The 17,186-nt window shown below is 49.1% G+C and overlaps 1 protein-coding gene across 2 annotated transcripts in view; it reads left to right on the forward strand.

Annotated features, from left to right (window-relative positions):
* Positions 1-15,666, forward strand: part of PPARA (peroxisome proliferator activated receptor alpha) — a 65,732-nt gene extending 50,066 nt beyond the window's left edge. For both annotated transcript variants that reach the window (XM_077758021.1, XM_077758020.1), the window contains 5 exons: positions 2,948-3,108; positions 4,722-4,860; positions 5,599-5,801; positions 12,006-12,453; positions 15,265-15,666. In XM_077758021.1, the coding sequence (XP_077614147.1) occupies positions 2,948-3,108; positions 4,722-4,860; positions 5,599-5,801; positions 12,006-12,453; positions 15,265-15,512 (1,199 nt within the window). In that variant the 3' untranslated portion in view covers positions 15,513-15,666. The remainder of the gene's footprint in view (positions 1-2,947; positions 3,109-4,721; positions 4,861-5,598; positions 5,802-12,005; positions 12,454-15,264) is intronic.
* Positions 15,667-17,186: the final 1,520 nt, after the last annotated feature.

The following is a 17,186-nucleotide window of genomic DNA, read 5'->3' on the forward strand; positions in this document are numbered from 1 at the left end:
CTTCATTTCATTTTCTCGCCTTATTACACTGGTTAGAACGTCCAGTAAAATGTTGCATTATGTGGGGGGACACCCCTGGCCCGTTCCTGATCTCAGCCTTTCACCACCAAGTATGACAATGACCATCATTTTTCATAGATGCCCTTTCTTAGATTGAGGAAATTCCCCTTCTAGTCCTGATTTTCTGTGAATTTTTATCAGAAATTGATGTTAGATTTTCACAAATATTTTTCCTGCATGTGGTAAGATGATCAAATGGCTTCTCTTTATAGTCGATCGGCAGGACGAATTATACTGATTTTCAAAGGTTATGTCACCTTTATGTTACCAAAATAAATCCTACGTGGTCATCACATGGTGTCCTCTTGCTCATTGCTGGATGTAACTTGTTAAAAATTTTGTTAAGAGTTTTTGCATCTGTGTTCATGAAGGATATTGGTTCTGGTTTTCTTGTAAAATCTTCATCTGGTTTTGGTGTCGGATTCATGCTGGTCTCACAGAATGAGTTCAGAAATCCTCCCTATTCTTGGAAGTCCTCCGTATTTTCTGTATATTCCTATAGAATTGACACTCTTTCTTCCTTAAATGCTTGGTAGATTTCACACAGGAAGCAATTTTTTTTCTTTTTCTTTTTTGGTCGTATTTCTGGATAGTTTCTTTGCTGTTTCTTCAAGTTCACTAATCCCGTCTCCTGCAGTGTCTAATCTGGCCCTGATCCCATCCAGGGTATTTTCCGCATCAGCTAGTGCAGCCTTACTCACAAGAAGCATGGCCAGTCACCACCTAACACATCCAGTCTTCCATTCGGCTCCTTGAACACTTAGGATACACTCATAAATTTCTATCATCTTTGTTACTTTTGGGTCAGTTTAAGTTCATTGATTTTTCTTCTCATCACGGATCGTCTTTTTTAAGTATCTTATTTTAATGTTTACATATTTTTGGGAGAGAGAGAGAGAGAAGAGCGCAAGCCAGGGAAGGGCAAAGAGCAAGGGCGACCAAGGATCTGAAGCAGGCCCTGAGCCGTCAGCACAGAGCCCACCGCAGGGCTCGAACTCATGAACCATGAGATTGTGACCTGAGCCAAAGTCAGACACTTAACCAACTGAGCCACCCAGGTGCCCCAAGTATTTTTTAAGTTTTTAATCAGATGCCATACATTGTAAACTTAGTTCAAGATGGATATTTTTGTCTCCCCATAAATATTTCTGAGTTTTGTTCTGGGATACAGTTACATTATTGGAAAATGTTTGACCTTTCAGGTCTTATTTTAGATGGAATCCTAACAGTGTGGATTCTACAGGTAAGTTTGCCCCAATCCTGAGCCAAAACCCTTCTGAGTACTTTACCTGATGGCCTATGAATTCTGAGACTTGGTTGTGAATGGTGGTCACAGAACTATATGCAGCCCTTATCAGAGCCTTGGATGATATCCCTTTCGTCATTTCTGGTCGCTGCTGGAGCATCTTTTCCTTTAGGGTCTCTTAGCTGGTGGAACAAAGAGATATGTGCGTGTGCTAACCCGTGTATACACACAGGTATATACATATTTCTGTACGTAGCCGTCTGGTTCTCTGTTCAACATGAGCTCACACTGATGCCGACAGCTCTAAGCTACCACCACATGGGTCGTTCTCGCCCCTCCCAGCCGATCTGCAAGGTCCCGCTCCAGCATTGAGAGGCCCGGCTCCCACTGCACCGTCCCTTCAGTTAACTGTCCAGCTCCAGTCTACACAAGGGCTGCATCAGGGTGGCTGGCTCGTCCCCCCGTGGGGGCCACGTTATCTGCCCGTGCGCCATGCTGAAAACAGCTCCTTTGCCTTCGGTCCCATAGACTCCACTGGTTTCCAGGGTTCCCAGGGTCATGTCTCCTCCACGCCTCCTTCAGGGAGGTCATTTCGCACACATGTCACGCAGCGAGACTGCTTTGTCCCGTTCCGTGTTCCCCCGCATGCTCCCCCAGCCTCCTAAATGGCTTTTATTTATTTGCACACATTAAGGCTCGCTCTGCACTGTAACGTTCTGTGGGCTTCGACAAATGCGTAGTGTCACGTCTTCACCACTACGTTTTCGTATGAACTGTTTCACTATCTCCGAAAAACCTCGTCTCACCCGTTCAAGCCCCCCAACTCCCCCCAGCAGCTCATCGTCAGACCAGCAGCCACGATTGAGCGTTCCCGTTGCTCCACGTCCTCGCCAGCACCGAGTGCTGTCATTTGTTTTGTTTTCTTTTGTTTTAAGCCAATTTAATAGGCGCAGAGCGATGGCTGCTTGTTCTCATTCACAGTTTCCCAGCGACCAGGGACGTGGAACATCTTTTCACGTGCCTCTTTGCAGCCTCTGTGTCTTCTCCCGGGAGGTGTCTGTCCAGTCTCCTCCCCACTTTTTACTTGAGTTGTTGGTTTTACTGTTGTTGAGTTTTAACACTCCTCTGTGTGCCTTGGGTCCAAGTCTCAGATCAGATGTGTGTTTTGCAAATATTTTCTCCGTATCTGTGGACTGTCTTTTCATTTTCCTGGCAGTGTCTTTTGGAGAGCAGAAAGTTTCTAATTTTAAGAAAGCCCAACTTATTATTATTATTATTATTATATTTTTATCTTTCATAGATTTTGCTTTTGGTGTTGCCCACAGGGACTTTGATCCTGTGCTCTGGTGTGATTGACTGAGTTAACAACTGCAAAAGTGCTGGGAGGGAAGCAAAGTGACAGATTGTGTGAGGGCCGCGCCCGGTGTGGGTGGGGAGGGAGCTGGGTGTGCGGGTCCAGAGCAGGGGCAGCCCAGGGGCAGGCCCGGGGACGCTGCCATGGTAGGAGCAGGTGCAGAGGCGGGGGTGGCCAGCCAGGGACGGGGGCTCCACTGTATGTCATAGGCAGTCGTGCCCTTGGAAACCTGGTTTAGACGTTGATGACGCATCTGCAGGGCTCATCAGTCTTCCCTCTGTTCCCAGACACCCTCTCACCAGCTTCGAGCCCCTCGTCGGTCACTTACCCGGTGGCTCCAGGCAGTGCTGATGAACCTTCCAGCGTAGCACTGAACATCGAATGTAGAATCTGTGGCGACAAAGCCTCAGGCTACCATTACGGAGTTCACGCGTGTGAAGGCTGCAAGGTACGGTGGACCCTGGCAGAAGGGACAGTCCCTGCTCCGGGGGCTGCATGTCGTTCCTTTTACTTATTTATATAACTTATTTTGAGAGAGCGAAAGAGCAGGGGAGGGGCAGAGAGAGACAGAGAATCCCAGACAGGCTCCATGCTGTCAGTGCAGAGCCCAACATGGGGCTTGAACTCATGAACCGTGAGACCAGGACTGGAGCCAAAATCAAGAGTCAGACGCTTAACCAACTGGGCCACCCAGGCGCCCTGGTTCCTTTTATTTTTTTACACAGATTTTCATCATTACTAAAAAGATCTGTCGGAAGACAGCGATAAGAAACAGACCCAAGTAAGAGATTAATTTCTCTGTTCAGAGAGTCTGTGGCAAATTGCCAGACTCTACTGGGTAAATAAGCTGAAGAAGCATGTTTGGAAGAAAATAAACCACAGCAAGAAGGATCCCTTTATTTTACTCTGGGGCCAGGGAGCCTACTCGCTCTTTCCGTCCTCAGCGGGCCAGGGGGACAGTGGTCCTCAAGGCCATCAGAGGTGGCCGGACCCCGATCGTGCCTTTAGCACAGTGTATATGATCTCAGCTCTGGCTTCATGGACACGGTACACCAGTATGTAGCCATCTCCGCGTTCGGTTACGGTCAGAAAGAGACCGCTTACTGAGTTCTGGAAGCTGCCGTGGCCTTACTGGTGCGGGCGCGACCCGCCTCCTTGAAACGCTGCCGCAGCACCGAGCCTGGGGTGGCCTTGGAGGCCTGCGTCGCAGGGAGACAAAGGGCTGCGTTAGCAGGGACGACGGTTAGGATTCTCTCTTCAACCCCCCACGTGACCCCGTGCCGCAGGGGCCAACCCGCTGCACAGACCCACACCACCAATGGAGTGAAGGCACCGGCTTCCCCTCCTGCTCCCCAAGAAATTGCTGTCCCCTCTCCTGTGGGCCCCCGGGACCTGCCCCAGCAGAAACATGCAGGAAGGAGTGGGAAGCAGACGGCAAAAGAACCGAAGCAAATACACAGACACCCTCACAAGCCTTCGGACCACGTACCTGTAACGAAGCTACTCGCAAAGTGGCCTTTTCTGCGGGGCAGCACCTACGTTCCTTTCATTTCGTTTTTTATATGGACTAAGTAGCGAAGTTTTCTCTTACTGGGGATTGTTTGAGATGCTTCTATAAAGCAAGAACATTCTTGACAGTCAGCTTCCCTTTATTACGGTTTAGGATCATTGTTTTCTTGCGAGTTGATACGCTCTTACAAAGACGCCAAGGAGGTGTCTAGTCCCCAGCAAGGCTGTGGGTGGGACTGGGGGGGTGGCACTTGTCCGGCCCGGAGCAGGACCGAGGAGCTCTGGGACAGCACACTTGCGCCTCCCAAACCAGGTGAGGACCTTCAGAAACTACTTTGAATTTTTGCCTCGTGGTGTTGTTTTCCATTTTACGTGTAATGAAATTTTCGATTTGTGGTCTGTCCCGGTTGTGTCAGACTTTTTAGAGCCGGTCTGCTGATTCTGGTTCATTTGCAAAGGATACTAAATGAGCACCACGGAGCACGAGCAAGGCAGTGACACCGACTTGGCTGCGGCCCAGAGTCGCTGATCGACTGTGTCTCCACCCCTCAGGGCTTCTTCCGGAGAACTATCCGGCTAAAGCTGGCGTATGACAAATGTGACCGTAGCTGCAAGATCCAGAAAAAGAATCGGAACAAGTGCCAATACTGCCGTTTCCACAAGTGCCTCTCGGTTGGGATGTCCCATAACGGTAGGTAAGGTTGGAGCGTGCCTTCCCAGCCCGCCTCAGCCTACCTCCCCCGTTGGTCGCAGTGGACGGTGTTTTCCACGAATGCTCTGCAGGACACTCAGTGCCCAGGTCACTTCGCAACCAGAGCAGCGTCAGAGAGTAAAAGTCTCCCGTAGCCGAGCTTAAGCGGAGCGCTCGGCGTTCCCGTCAGAAGCTCCACTCGGTGAGGCTGGGATCTGAGGTTTCCGCTGGGGATGCCGGGATGGGCCCAGCGTGCGAGGGAAGCACGGCGCCACCGCCGTGAATATCATTACCTGGAATCCTGCTCTAAGTTTAGAACATGCCCGTGAGGACAGGAAGGTAAAGCTCAAGTATCGAGTTCCTAGCAGTCGCCCTTCTGGAAAAAGAAAAAGGGTGTCGTACAAACTCGTTCTAGTGGTCACTTCCGTCTCCCTGACCTAAGGGTCAGTTTTGGACCTGACGACAGTAACCGACCCCCAGCCAGTCCTATTGATGAAATGGGTAACAGTGTGACCTTTTCTTTTCACCTTTAAAAAAAAAAAAAAAAAGTCCATGGTTTACAAAGGTTGAGTTTTCTCTTCCTCGCTCCAGAGTAGAACATTGGCCCATATGGAGGGTGGGTTTTCACTCGTGGATGAATTCGCGGTACCAGCTCTCCGCCTGGTGGTTGGTGGCTGTCGCAGGCTGCGTTGCTCACCTCTGCTCGCTTCCCCCTTCCTGTTTCTCCCCCAACCTCAGCAATTCGTTTTGGACGGATGCCAAGGTCTGAAAAAGCAAAACTGAAAGCAGAAATCCTCACGTGTGAACATGACCCAGAAGATGCTGAAACGGCGGATCTGAAATCCCTCGCCAAGAGAATTTACGAGGCCTACCTCAAGAACTTCAACATGAACAAGGTCAAGGCCCGGGTCATCCTGGCGGGGAAAGCCAACAACAACCCGGTAGGTGGCCCCGCGGCTGGTAGCCGTCCAGCCTCAAGTGTCCCCCTGGTGACACGTCAGCTGGAGCCCCACAGAGGGGCTGAGGCAACAGGTGTTAGATGCGGGGAGCGCGGTGTCTACCCCCGAGGTGGGCGAGAGACCGCGGGCCGAAGCAAGCGTCCAGAGACTAGAGGCAGCTTCCCAGCAACCCCTGGGTTCACTGCACCTCGGAGCTCCTAGCAACCAAGTTATTACAGTGACTGATTAATTCACCAAAAAAAAAAAAAAATCTGGTTCCTAGTTTAGGGGCATTTCTTAAGTGTATTTTTTTTTAAATCTCTATCTTAATGCCAGAAAATGAAAACATTTTCTTTCGTTCAATTTGTATTCTTTTTTTATTTATTTATTTTATTTATTTTTGAGAGAGGGAGAATCCTAAGCAGGCTCTGTACTGTCAGCACAGAGCCTGAAGTGGGGCTCGATCTCACGAATCATGAGGTCATGACCTGAACTGATATTGAGACTCGAATGCTTAAGTTCCTGAGCCACCTAGGTCCCCCCACTGTGCGTTCTTACATCCTTCCCCTAAAACTCCTCCCCCTTCTCTGATCACCCATCCCCCTCCCGTCTTCTTAGTTCTTCATTGAAAAGTTAAGGATATCTCTGGGCTTAGAAAGGGCTGTTCATTTACAAAAATTTTATTGTCTTCTCCAGACAGTTCCGGAACTTTTCTGTAGCACCGAGGGGGCGTCTGGGGGTCCTCCTTCACTTTACCTCCTGCCCCCCCAACCCCGCGGGCAGCTCAGTCTCCATCTCCATTACAGAACTAATCTCAGGGCTACTTCAAAGAGGGGCCAGCCAAGATTGGCTGATGAAGATATTTTGCCTTTTTCCTACGAGCATGGTGGAACAGGTTTAATTTGTGCTAATGAGTAGCTGAAAGCAATCGTGATTGGGAATTACAAGCCGGAATTTTTAGTCACAGGAAAATGAAGTATTTCACAAGCTACTTACTTTCATGAACAAACCAAACCTCTCTTTGACCAAGTCTTTAATTCTTCAGTGAAATTCTCCCATTAATAGGCTGAGACATTTCAGAAGGGCTCAGGCAAACTCTATTAAATTGGCAAAGCCACACCCATGCTGGGAGGCCCCAGAGGCTTTTATACATTAGACGCTTTCTGGATCACAAGGGCGAGAGCCAAGTAAGTTTTTAATTTTGAGTTTCTCTCCTGGAAATGATTCGAATAGCCCCGTATTAGAGGAGCCAACAATTCTGATCTCTCTGAGATCTTCTGTTGGTCTCTTGGGTTTTTAGAATTTAAAGGGAACTTAAAAGTCATCTTTACTCTCAACCAAACACTCTTCTTTAATATTAATTTCATTCCCACGGAGCATCCTTCTGGAGTATCCTTCAGCTGAGATCCACACACCCTCGGAAGGAGCCCCCGCGGCCCAAGCTGAGGCCATCTGGGCAGTTCCTCTTGGCGAGGAATCTGTATTTTTGTCTTAAGGAAATAAATAACAGACTTGAAGTCTGGGCTGGGGCTTCATGGTACAGGGGGAAGGGAGTTCAGCAAACTGCTGGGGGACGTGCCTGCCCCCCCCCCCCAACCAGAGCACTTGGTCACCAGCCTGAAAGGCAGCGTGCAGGCGTCTGCTGCACAGCCGTGATCCTGTGATCATGGTGTCTGCGTAGAGCCGGACCGCTTCCCACCCTAGGCCCTCCCCCCGCACCCCCTCACCCAGCCCAGCGGGGCGCTTCCTGGGACCTAGAGCCCCCAGTGCAGGACACAGGCTCTACAGAGACCTATAGCTGACCTGGAACCACTTAGGAGGCTGGGTGGACCAGGAGGGGGATGCTGGGGGCGGGGGGAGGGGTGCAGAGAGGGTCTTGAGCGGAGGAAGGGGGCTGAGGAAGCATGGAGATCCCACGGCCTTGAGGAAAGATGGGTTTCGGCTGAGGGCAGGAGGGCGTGGCAGGGCTAGCGAATGTTTCTGTCTGCACAGGGGCTGCTTGGGCCCCTGAGGTCTCAGAAGCGGAGGCCAGAACACGACCAGGGCCCTCAGTCACCTGGTCCCAGCTTGTCGGGTCCTTTGCTGCCCTTTGATATGAGGGTGACAGGGACAGAAGCCGAGGCGCAGAGGGAACACCAGTGACACCCGAACTTGGCTTCCAAAAGACGTGCTTTTCAACAGTGGCCTAAAAAGTCCGTGTGCTGATGTGTGAGGTGTTAATGCTACAGGGGACATTCCGGGAGGCCACTTGCAATGAGACGGCGAGGGGCGTGAAGTCTGCGCCTTCCGCGAGGTCCGCCTCCCAGGGCTCGGACCCCAGCCCCGCACATGCACACGCACGCGCACACACCCGCCCTTGCTCCAGCTCACTTCTGGCTTCCGAGGCTGGTTACACCTCTGAGAACTGGGTGTTCAGTTAACAAACAAACAGTTCTTTAGCACCATTTGAACTTTCCACAATTCAGAGTACAAGGCGACGGTAACGCAGTCTTACTGCTACTTTGTGACAGAACACACACGGCCCAACTTTTTAAAAAAATTTTTTTAAATGTTTATTTTTGAGAGAGAGAAAGAGGGAGCGTGAGCGGGGGAGGGGCAGAGAGAGAGGGAGACACAGAATCTGAAGCAGCTCCAGAGCTGTCAGCACAGAGCCCAACTCAGGGCTCGAACCCATGAGCTGCGGTCAGGTTGGATCATGACCTGAGCCCAAGTCAGAGGCTTAGCTGCCTGAGCCCCCCAGGCGCCTCTACAACTTTCTTAATTCAAACGTTCGTCTCAAAGATACCCATGTTGCCCACAATTGTCAGGGATTATCTTTAGGGTCTTTGAATGTCAGCAGTCATGGAAAATCTTCATTCTCCGAGAACATCATTGAATTTTAGACAAAATCGTGAGTCAGTAGCAGCCAGCCTGGATGCAAACTGGGATTATAGTAACAGAGTCAGGCGTCTTGTCTGCAAAGAATAAATGCAGCAAGGGAACTAATTTTTGACCTGAGGCTGGGAATGGATTCTAACACTAGTTGGGGTTTTTTTCATGTTTATGTAGTTTTGAGAGAGAGCATGAGCAGGGGAGGGGCAGAGAGAAGGGGACAGAGGATCCAAAGCAGGCTCTGTGCGGACAGCAGCGAGCTCGATGCGGGGCTTGAACTCAGGAACCGTGAGATCATGACCGACTGAGCCCCCCAGGCACCCCTGTTCTTAGTGTTTCTGAGTCTTCAGGACAAGGTCTCCCGGTGCCATCCTGAAAGAGCATCACCTCTTTAGGGTACGTGGCCTGACGCCACAGGAGTTTTGCTCGCTCTGTTATGCTGAACACTGTACCTACTACTTTAGTTCCCTTAGAATTGAGAAACATACTTAATATTTCATACTGCTTACTAGAAATGTGTAGTAAAACCTAAGCAAAAGCTAATTAAATGGTTTCACCCAAAGCAATTGCACCAATAATTCACAAATTCTTCCTAAAAGCTGGTGCTGCCTGACTTTACATAGAAAATGCTGTTTAAATGAATTTAAAAATGAATTCTTGGGCCCCCTGAGTGACTTAGTCGGCTGAGCCTCCGACTTCCACTTGGGTCATGATCTCATGGTTTGTGGGTTCTAGCCCTGCGTCGGGCTCTGTGCTGAGAGCCTATTCTTCTCTCCCTCTGCCCTCCCCTGTTTGCACTCTGTCTCTCTCTCTCTCTCTCTCTCAGAAATAAGTAAACATTAAAAAACAAATTAAATAAATAAAGATGAGTTCTCGTTAGTAACATCATTAACGCACACAGAACACCATCAGGTGTGAGCATGAATGATAGATGTCAGTTAAGAGAAGCTTCTGGTCTCAGTGGGGAGTGATGTGGGAGGAAACTGGGCAGGTTTGTGTCTCATGCTATTTAAACTCATCACAACATGCTTTATGTATTTATATAAATAAATATATATATTTATTTAAATAACCACCTGTGATGGCAGATACATTCATATTCAAACTTAAGTTTAAAGGGCCCGTTCCATAGTTATGTATAAGCAGCATGGATTTTTAGACAGTCCTATTAACTGTGTTTATCAAGTGTGTTAGTGTCCACAATTTCTCTTCAATGAACATTGGTTTTTTTAATTTTTAATGTTTATTTATTTTTGAAAGGGAGAGAGACAGAGCACGAGTGGGGGAGGGGCAGAGAGAGAGGGAGACACAGAATCAGAAGCAGCTCCAGGCTCCGAGCCGTCAGCATAGAGCCCAACACAGGGCTCGAACCCACGAATCACAAGATCATGACCTGAGCCGAAGTCAGATGCTTAACTGACTGAGCCACCCAGGCACCCCCATAAGCCCTTTAAAAGTGTGTCTCTGGTCCATCCTAGAATGTTCATTCCTCAAATCTGACCAGCTTCTCATGAAGCAGAGCTGTCACCAAACTTTCCCCAAACAACAGCAATCTGGCCTGCTTTTACGATCTTTGGAGAGAGATGGTTTTAGTATTCCTTAATCAAACTGGGGATACTCAGAAATTTTTGCTCTGAATTTTGTATTTAGAATGTTTTTCACTCATTCGCAGCAAACTTTTAGAGCATCCTCTTCCTGTGTGCAATCAAATTATATCTTTGTCCAACGCCATATTGCAAACTCTGATTTTGTTTAAACATTTCAGAAATGGGGCACCTGGGGGGCTCAGTTGACTGAGCATCCGACTTTGGTGTGAGTCATGGATCTTGGGGTTAATGAGTTCAAGCCCCACGTCGGGCTCGCTGCTTTCAGCACAGAGCCCGCTTCCTCTGTCCCCTCCCCTCCTGGGCTTGTGCTCTCTCAAAAATAAATAAAACGTTTTAAAAAATTTTTTTCAGAAACACTCCCTTGTATTGCTCTAGTACGTCTGCCTTGTGTCTGGGACAGATAGCAGCCCACGGGTGCCCTGAAGGTGGTTCTGCCGTGTGCTTTCTCCAGATGCTCTTGGGGGCCCAGGAATAGGGAACAATCATGCTGCGGGTCCAGATGCAACGTCAGTGACGTGTTTTGCCCGTTGGCAGAGTGAGTCTCAAAATCATGAGCGGCTTACACATTCTACATTGATATATGCCATGAGGAATGGAAAATAAGGCTTCGGGCCACCCCATGGCTGATCTGTAAAACACGTTACACATCACAGAGGTCCTGCGGAGACTGCCATTTTCTTCTGCTCTGCACTGTACACAGACCCGGCACACAGTCCAGGTGCACAAAACGTGTGTGTCCAATCTCTTGTGCCCCAGCAGATGTATAATCCCTTCTGGGCACGCTGGCTTCACATACGGCCAGCCGTCTCGTCTTCCCTCCACTAGGTCCTCGGAAATGGCCGGACCGGTGGGCTTGGAAGCAAACGGGATGGCCACCTACCACGGGGATTTGGCCCTTGTTCCCGAACAGGGCACTCAAGTGCAGATTTCAGTCTTATGCACAGGGAAATGAGGGTTCTTTGAGATTTTTCCCAGTTTATCCCCAAAGAGCAAGGACTTAATGCTTGTTTGCTTATTGCGATGCAAATGCCAACTTTCTGAGTCATACATATTACGTGTCAAGTTATTCATTTAGCCGAGTTCGATAACGATGGTTGTCTCCAAAGTTTGTAAAATGGTAACATTAAGAATCATTATGGGATGAGCGAAATCGGGGAAGGCGATCAAGAGGCAGACATTTTCAGTTACAAAATAAAGAAGCCGTGAGGATGAAATGTACAGCATGGGGACTGTAGTCAGCAATATTGTATTCACGTCTGGTGACAGTGCTCGTCGTGGTGGACAAGGCATAATGTGGGCACGTGTCGAACCACCATGGTGCGCACCTGAAACTAATGTGACGTGTGTCGACTGTACCTCGATGATGAAAGTTCAAAAGTTACAGTAGTCAGGGCTGTTGCAGTAGTATTTAGGAGCTCAGAGATTATTATGAAGTATTAAAAGTGCTCTGCAAACCTTCTGTTGTTAGCTTTCCTGCCCAAATCGGGACTTCCCGTTCACAGCAATGAGATCTCCACCCCATGTCGCATGGTGATGATTATCACCATCTTACTGATTCATACGTTAGTTCTCTGTGCACATCTTTGTGTCCCCGATTTGTTTTGAGGTTGCCGAAGGATAAAGACTTCTCCACGGCTGATCTGGAGACCGTGTCTGCTCGTCAGTTCACTGATAATCAAGAGGACTGCCTGTCACCAGCTAACTGACCTTTTCCTGTGCTTCTTTGCAGCCCTTTGTCATACATGACATGGAAACACTGTGTATGGCCGAGAAGACTCTGGTGGCCAAGCTGGTGGCCAACGGCATCCAGAACAAGGAGGCGGAAGTCCGCATCTTCCACTGCTGCCAGTGCACATCCGTGGAGACCGTCACGGAGCTCACAGAGTTCGCCAAGTCCATCCCTGGCTTCGCAAACTTGGACTTGAATGACCAAGTCACTTTGCTGAAATACGGAGTCTACGAGGCCATATTTGCGATGCTGTCTTCTGTGATGAATAAAGATGGGATGCTGGTAGCATATGGAAATGGCTTCATAACTCGTGAATTCCTAAAGAGCCTAAGGAAACCGTTTTGTGATATCATGGAACCTAAGTTTGACTTTGCGATGAAGTTCAACGCGCTGGAACTGGACGACAGTGATATTTCCCTTTTCGTGGCTGCTATAATTTGCTGTGGAGGTAAGTCGTTGACTTAACCCGGTGCCATGTCACCTGCGCCCTCCCATCCTGAGGAACAGCCTCAGGTGTGTGCGGGAATTGGGCACAGCGGGGCACGCGCTGGCGGGCGGGAGGGCATCTGAGCCCCTGCGTCGCCCCTGACAAGACTTAAGTGAGAATTACATCCTATCAAATCATATTATAGCATATGTTCATATATACAAATACATAGGGGCACCTGGGTGCTCAGTCGGTTAAGTGTCCCACTTCAGCACAAGTCACAATCTTGCAGTTCGTAGGTTCGAGCCCCATGTCAGGCTCTGTGCTGACAGCTCAGAGCCTGGAGCTGCTTCAGATTCTGTGTCTCCCTCTCTCTCTGCCCCTCCCCTGCTTGCACTCTGTCTCTCTCTCGCTCTCAAAAATAAATAAACATTAAAACATTTAATTAAAAAATACACAAATATGTATTTGTACATTATATAAACATATCCTGTTCAAAATTATAATGCTATATACATAAGTCTATTTCTACTTATAATCATATCCTATATAATATATTAGGTATAACAGTAATATAATTCAATCTAATGTATCTCACATTCAATACATCTTAGATAGAATTATGGTACCATATATGGTGTAGAGATTACTATTCCATAATTCTGTTGTTACAGGGTTATATCCATGTTACAGGCAGTATTGTATAGTGGGCCGTACAGATGTTAGCACCGTTTCATTCGCTGTTGGTGTGTTTATCCCGTTTCTGGTGAGAAACAGCACTAGCTAAATGGTAGTTTGCAGCTTGCTTTGCCAAGGACATGGGTCCCAGGGAAGGAAAACTTGGGCTTTCGCTGGCTCTGCAGCTCCCAGAATCTTGGCTCCGTGCCACGTTCCTTTAAATAACCCAGTTGGGGTATAACAAGGTCCTCCCTGTGCTGTAAACTCGGCTGACCCTACCCGGCCTTGGGGGAGACCCATGGGACTACCGCCCCCCCCATCCGGCTGCCCCGCAAGGCCTATCCCTGTTCCCATCCAGCTGCGACAGGCAGCTGGAGGGAGTCCTCGCGCTCTGGCAGAACAGGTAAAATGGCAAAACAGCTGTACATTATCTACCACTGCCCTTGGGATGCTCGAGATGGAGTGTGGTGCGTTGAGGCCACCTGCGTGGCTGTCGGTGGAGTGTCCGACTTCGGCTCAGCTCATGAGTCCGACTTAGCTCACAGTTCGTGGGTTCAAGCCCTGCATCACGCTCTGTGCTGACAGCTCAGACAGAGCCGGGAGCCTGCTTCACATTCTCTGTCCCTCTGCCTCTCTCAAAAATAAACAAAGAGTAAAAAATTTTTTTTAAAAGATGAAGTGTTGTAGGTGAAAAGCAATGGCACAACTATTTATAAGTAGTATGTTTTCTAAAAGAAATTATAATCCTCTACCAATCCTATACATAGAAAAGTGTCTGCTGAGGGTACCCGTTAAACATGTAGGATACCTTCGACCTGATGAGGGGGACTCAATTTGTCTTTTTAAATCTCTCTGTTTAAAAAGTTAATACTTCTGGGGCGCCTGGGTGGATTAGTCGGTTAAGCGTCCGACTTTCGCTTAGGTCATGATCNAAACCCACATGCTTAGCAACACTTTTAAAAATGCTAGTAAGGAAGGTCACCCGAGTGGCTCAGTCAGTTGAGCATCTGCCTTCGGCTCAGGTCATGATCTCACGGTTTGTGGGTTCAAGCCCCATGTCGGGCTCTGTGCTGACAGCTCAGAGCCTGGAGCCTGCTTCAGATTCTGTATCTCCCTCTCTCTCTGCTCCTCCCCTGCTCATGCTATGCTCTCAAAAATAAATGTTAAAAAATTTTTTAAAAAAAAGAATTTAAAAATGCTAGTAAGGAGCAGGGCTTTAAAGGGAGCACTGCCTGTGGGGACAGGGTTGGGGCGGGGTACTTTCCGGAGCAAAGGCAGGACTGGTGGTCTCAGCCGGGCCAGGAAGTCTGGCGCTGGGGCTGTGCTACCCCAGGGAGGGCACCCGCTGTGATCTCGGACCCGCCTCCGCCTCCAGGAAGCATCCTGTCCAGCTAGCTGTCTGTCCTCCTCACACCTCACTCCGCTTTCTGTTCAGCTGACTCATCTCAGAAGACTCCTGTCCACCCCGCAACCCCCACCCCCGCCTTAGACAGTCACACTCCTTAAATAGTGGCAGAAAACTTGAAACCAAATACCCAGTTTCCACTCAGGAAGAAGAATTTCATTTCCTTTTATGCAGCACTGGTTGTTTCCGGCATCGTCAGAATGTATAGTTCTCCTCATGTTCTGGGCTTTCCCCTGAGCGGTGGCGATCAGGTAAATCCAAATGGAAACCGCCACGCAGTGAGGCAGCCGGTCAAGTTAAGGCTGTATAAATATTTAGGGCCGGGTATTTGCCCTGTCTGCCCCTGCTGGACCCAGTGACTTTGTAAGAATCTAGTTCTGTCTTCCAGCTGAGTCGACGTTATCAAAAGGCAGGCGGTAGAAGAAAGAAAAGTCAGGGGTGCCTGGGGGGCTCAGTCGGGTAAGCCTCTGACTTCAGAGCAGGTCATGATCTCATGGTCCATGAGTTCGAGCCCCGCGTCGGGCTCTGTGCTGACAGCTCAGAGCCTGGAGCCTGTTTCGGATTCTGTCTCCCTCTCTCTCTGACCCTCCCCTGCTCATGGTGTCTCTCTCTCTCTGTCTCAGAAATAAGTAAAAAATAATAAAAGTTGCGTAAAATAGGAGGTTTGCCCTCCCATGCTGATAAATAGTTATGGGGCAGGTGCTAATGCGGCGATGATCACAACCCTCTCTTCTCTCTTTTGAGGATAGATCGGCCAGGCCTTCTAAACGTGGGACACATTGAAAAAATGCAGGAGGGCATCGTGCATGTGCTCAAACTTCACCTGCAGAGCAACCATCCAGACAACACCTTCCTCTTCCCAAAACTCCTCCAAAAAATGGCAGACCTCCGGCAGCTTGTCACCGAGCACGCGCAGCTCGTGCAGGTCATCAAGAAGACGGAGTCTGACGCCGCCCTGCACCCGCTGCTGCAGGAAATCTACAGGGACATGTACTGACGGCCTCGAAGCGAGCAGCGAAATAAGCAGCTTTCCAAGGGTCTTCCCGAGTCGACGGCACTACAAAGTGGGAGATGGGAGCAACGCCCGCTTTGCACAAATTCCCCCGTTTTCACCTTAGAGGATAGGACGAAAGAGCTCTAGGTAACCAGAACGCGAGTCCACGTTTCTTTCTTTCTTTTCCTTTCTTTTTTTTACACCAGTACTTCTCAGAACATACGAAGTACCAAAAAGCCGGTGACGAGTAGCTAATATGCGGTTCTTGGAAAATTAAGGGGAGCGAGGCTCGGCGGTCTGATTTTAACCCACCCAGCGATAATCAGTGCAGATCTCTTTACATCACGTTAGCAGTTCACCGTCGGATTAACTGGTGACCTCGAAATACGTGGTCTGGCTCCTCCTTTCGCCACCTTTTGACTCTTGTGCCCTTGTATCGTTTTGAAAACTAATCAGCACTTTTTAACTTTTATAATCCTGTAAATCTAGAAGAATCCAAAGGTTAGATATTTAAAACGCGGCAAAATATTTATTGGGAGGGGTGTTAATTCTGTGTCCTGCATTTGAGGAACGATGACATGCTGGTTTTTAATCGGAGGATCTAAAGTTTCTGAAAATTATCTGATAAGCCGTCAGAATGCATCGGCCGGTTGGTTTTTCGCTGTCTTTGTGGCTGTAACTGCGATGCAGGAAAGGCCTGTCTCCACGTTTGTGTAGAAGATCCCAGAACCCACGTCTCAAGCCTGCTCCTGGGCTTGACGGCCTGCCTGTTTCGAGGGGACGCCTGTGGTCAGCAGGAGCAAGGCAAACGGAAAGTGTGTCAGGCTCTCCGTCCCTCTGACCTCTGTTTCCAAATCTGAACTGACCGAGCCAGGTTGCTTGGGGGCCACGAAAGCATTTTCAGCGACTGTTTGTCGATGTCCCTCTGAGCCCTGTGTGTCAAGGCAGCTCCTTGGCCTTTTCCGGTGTCGCTTTTTCAAATGCGCAGCTTTATTTTTTTTAACCCTCGGTGGNCACCTCTCCTCCCAGTAGCACTTAGGACCTGGCTGTGCCCTCAGTTTCCCTCCCCCTCTGTCTTTAGAAAATGTGGTTCTAGAAGGTTGATGCTATTTGCCGTTAGAAGAATGACCAGGATTGAAATGGATCCAGTTCCCAAGACCAGGATCCTAGAAATGCAGCCGTAGAGAGGGCAGGCGAGGTTTCAACTGGGAAAGGCAAATGCTACAACGGGCGCATCCTTTCCAGAATTAAACACGAGTGGTATTTTTCATTTTGTGGAAAGATCCAAATAAAGGATCTGTTGGAAGCAAGTACAGGTATTTCCACAGATGAATGACACCAGTCCAGAGGTCATCGGAAATCGGAAGGGAGCTGAGCTTTGAGTCAGAGGGCAAGTCCGTGTCCACGTCCTGCCCCAGGACGGGCTCCCCGGACCTGTGGGGCTGGAGGGCCGTGGCTCGCCCACAGGTTGGGGGACAGAGGCTGCGTTCCGATGCCAAGTTCTTTTTTCTTTCTTTCTTTTTTTTAATGTTTTTATTTATTTCTGAGAGAGAGACACAGCGTGAGCAAGGGAGGGTCAGAGAGAGAGGGAGACACAGAACCTGAAGCAGGCTCCAGGCTCTGAGCTGTCAGCACAGAGCCCGACGCGGAGCTTGAACCCACGAACCGTGAGATCAT

The sequence above is a fragment of the Crocuta crocuta genome, unplaced genomic scaffold, assembly GCF_008692635.1.
Source record: "Crocuta crocuta isolate KB4526 unplaced genomic scaffold, BGI_CrCroc_1.0 scaffold143, whole genome shotgun sequence".
Lineage (NCBI taxonomy): Eukaryota > Metazoa > Chordata > Mammalia > Carnivora > Hyaenidae > Crocuta > Crocuta crocuta.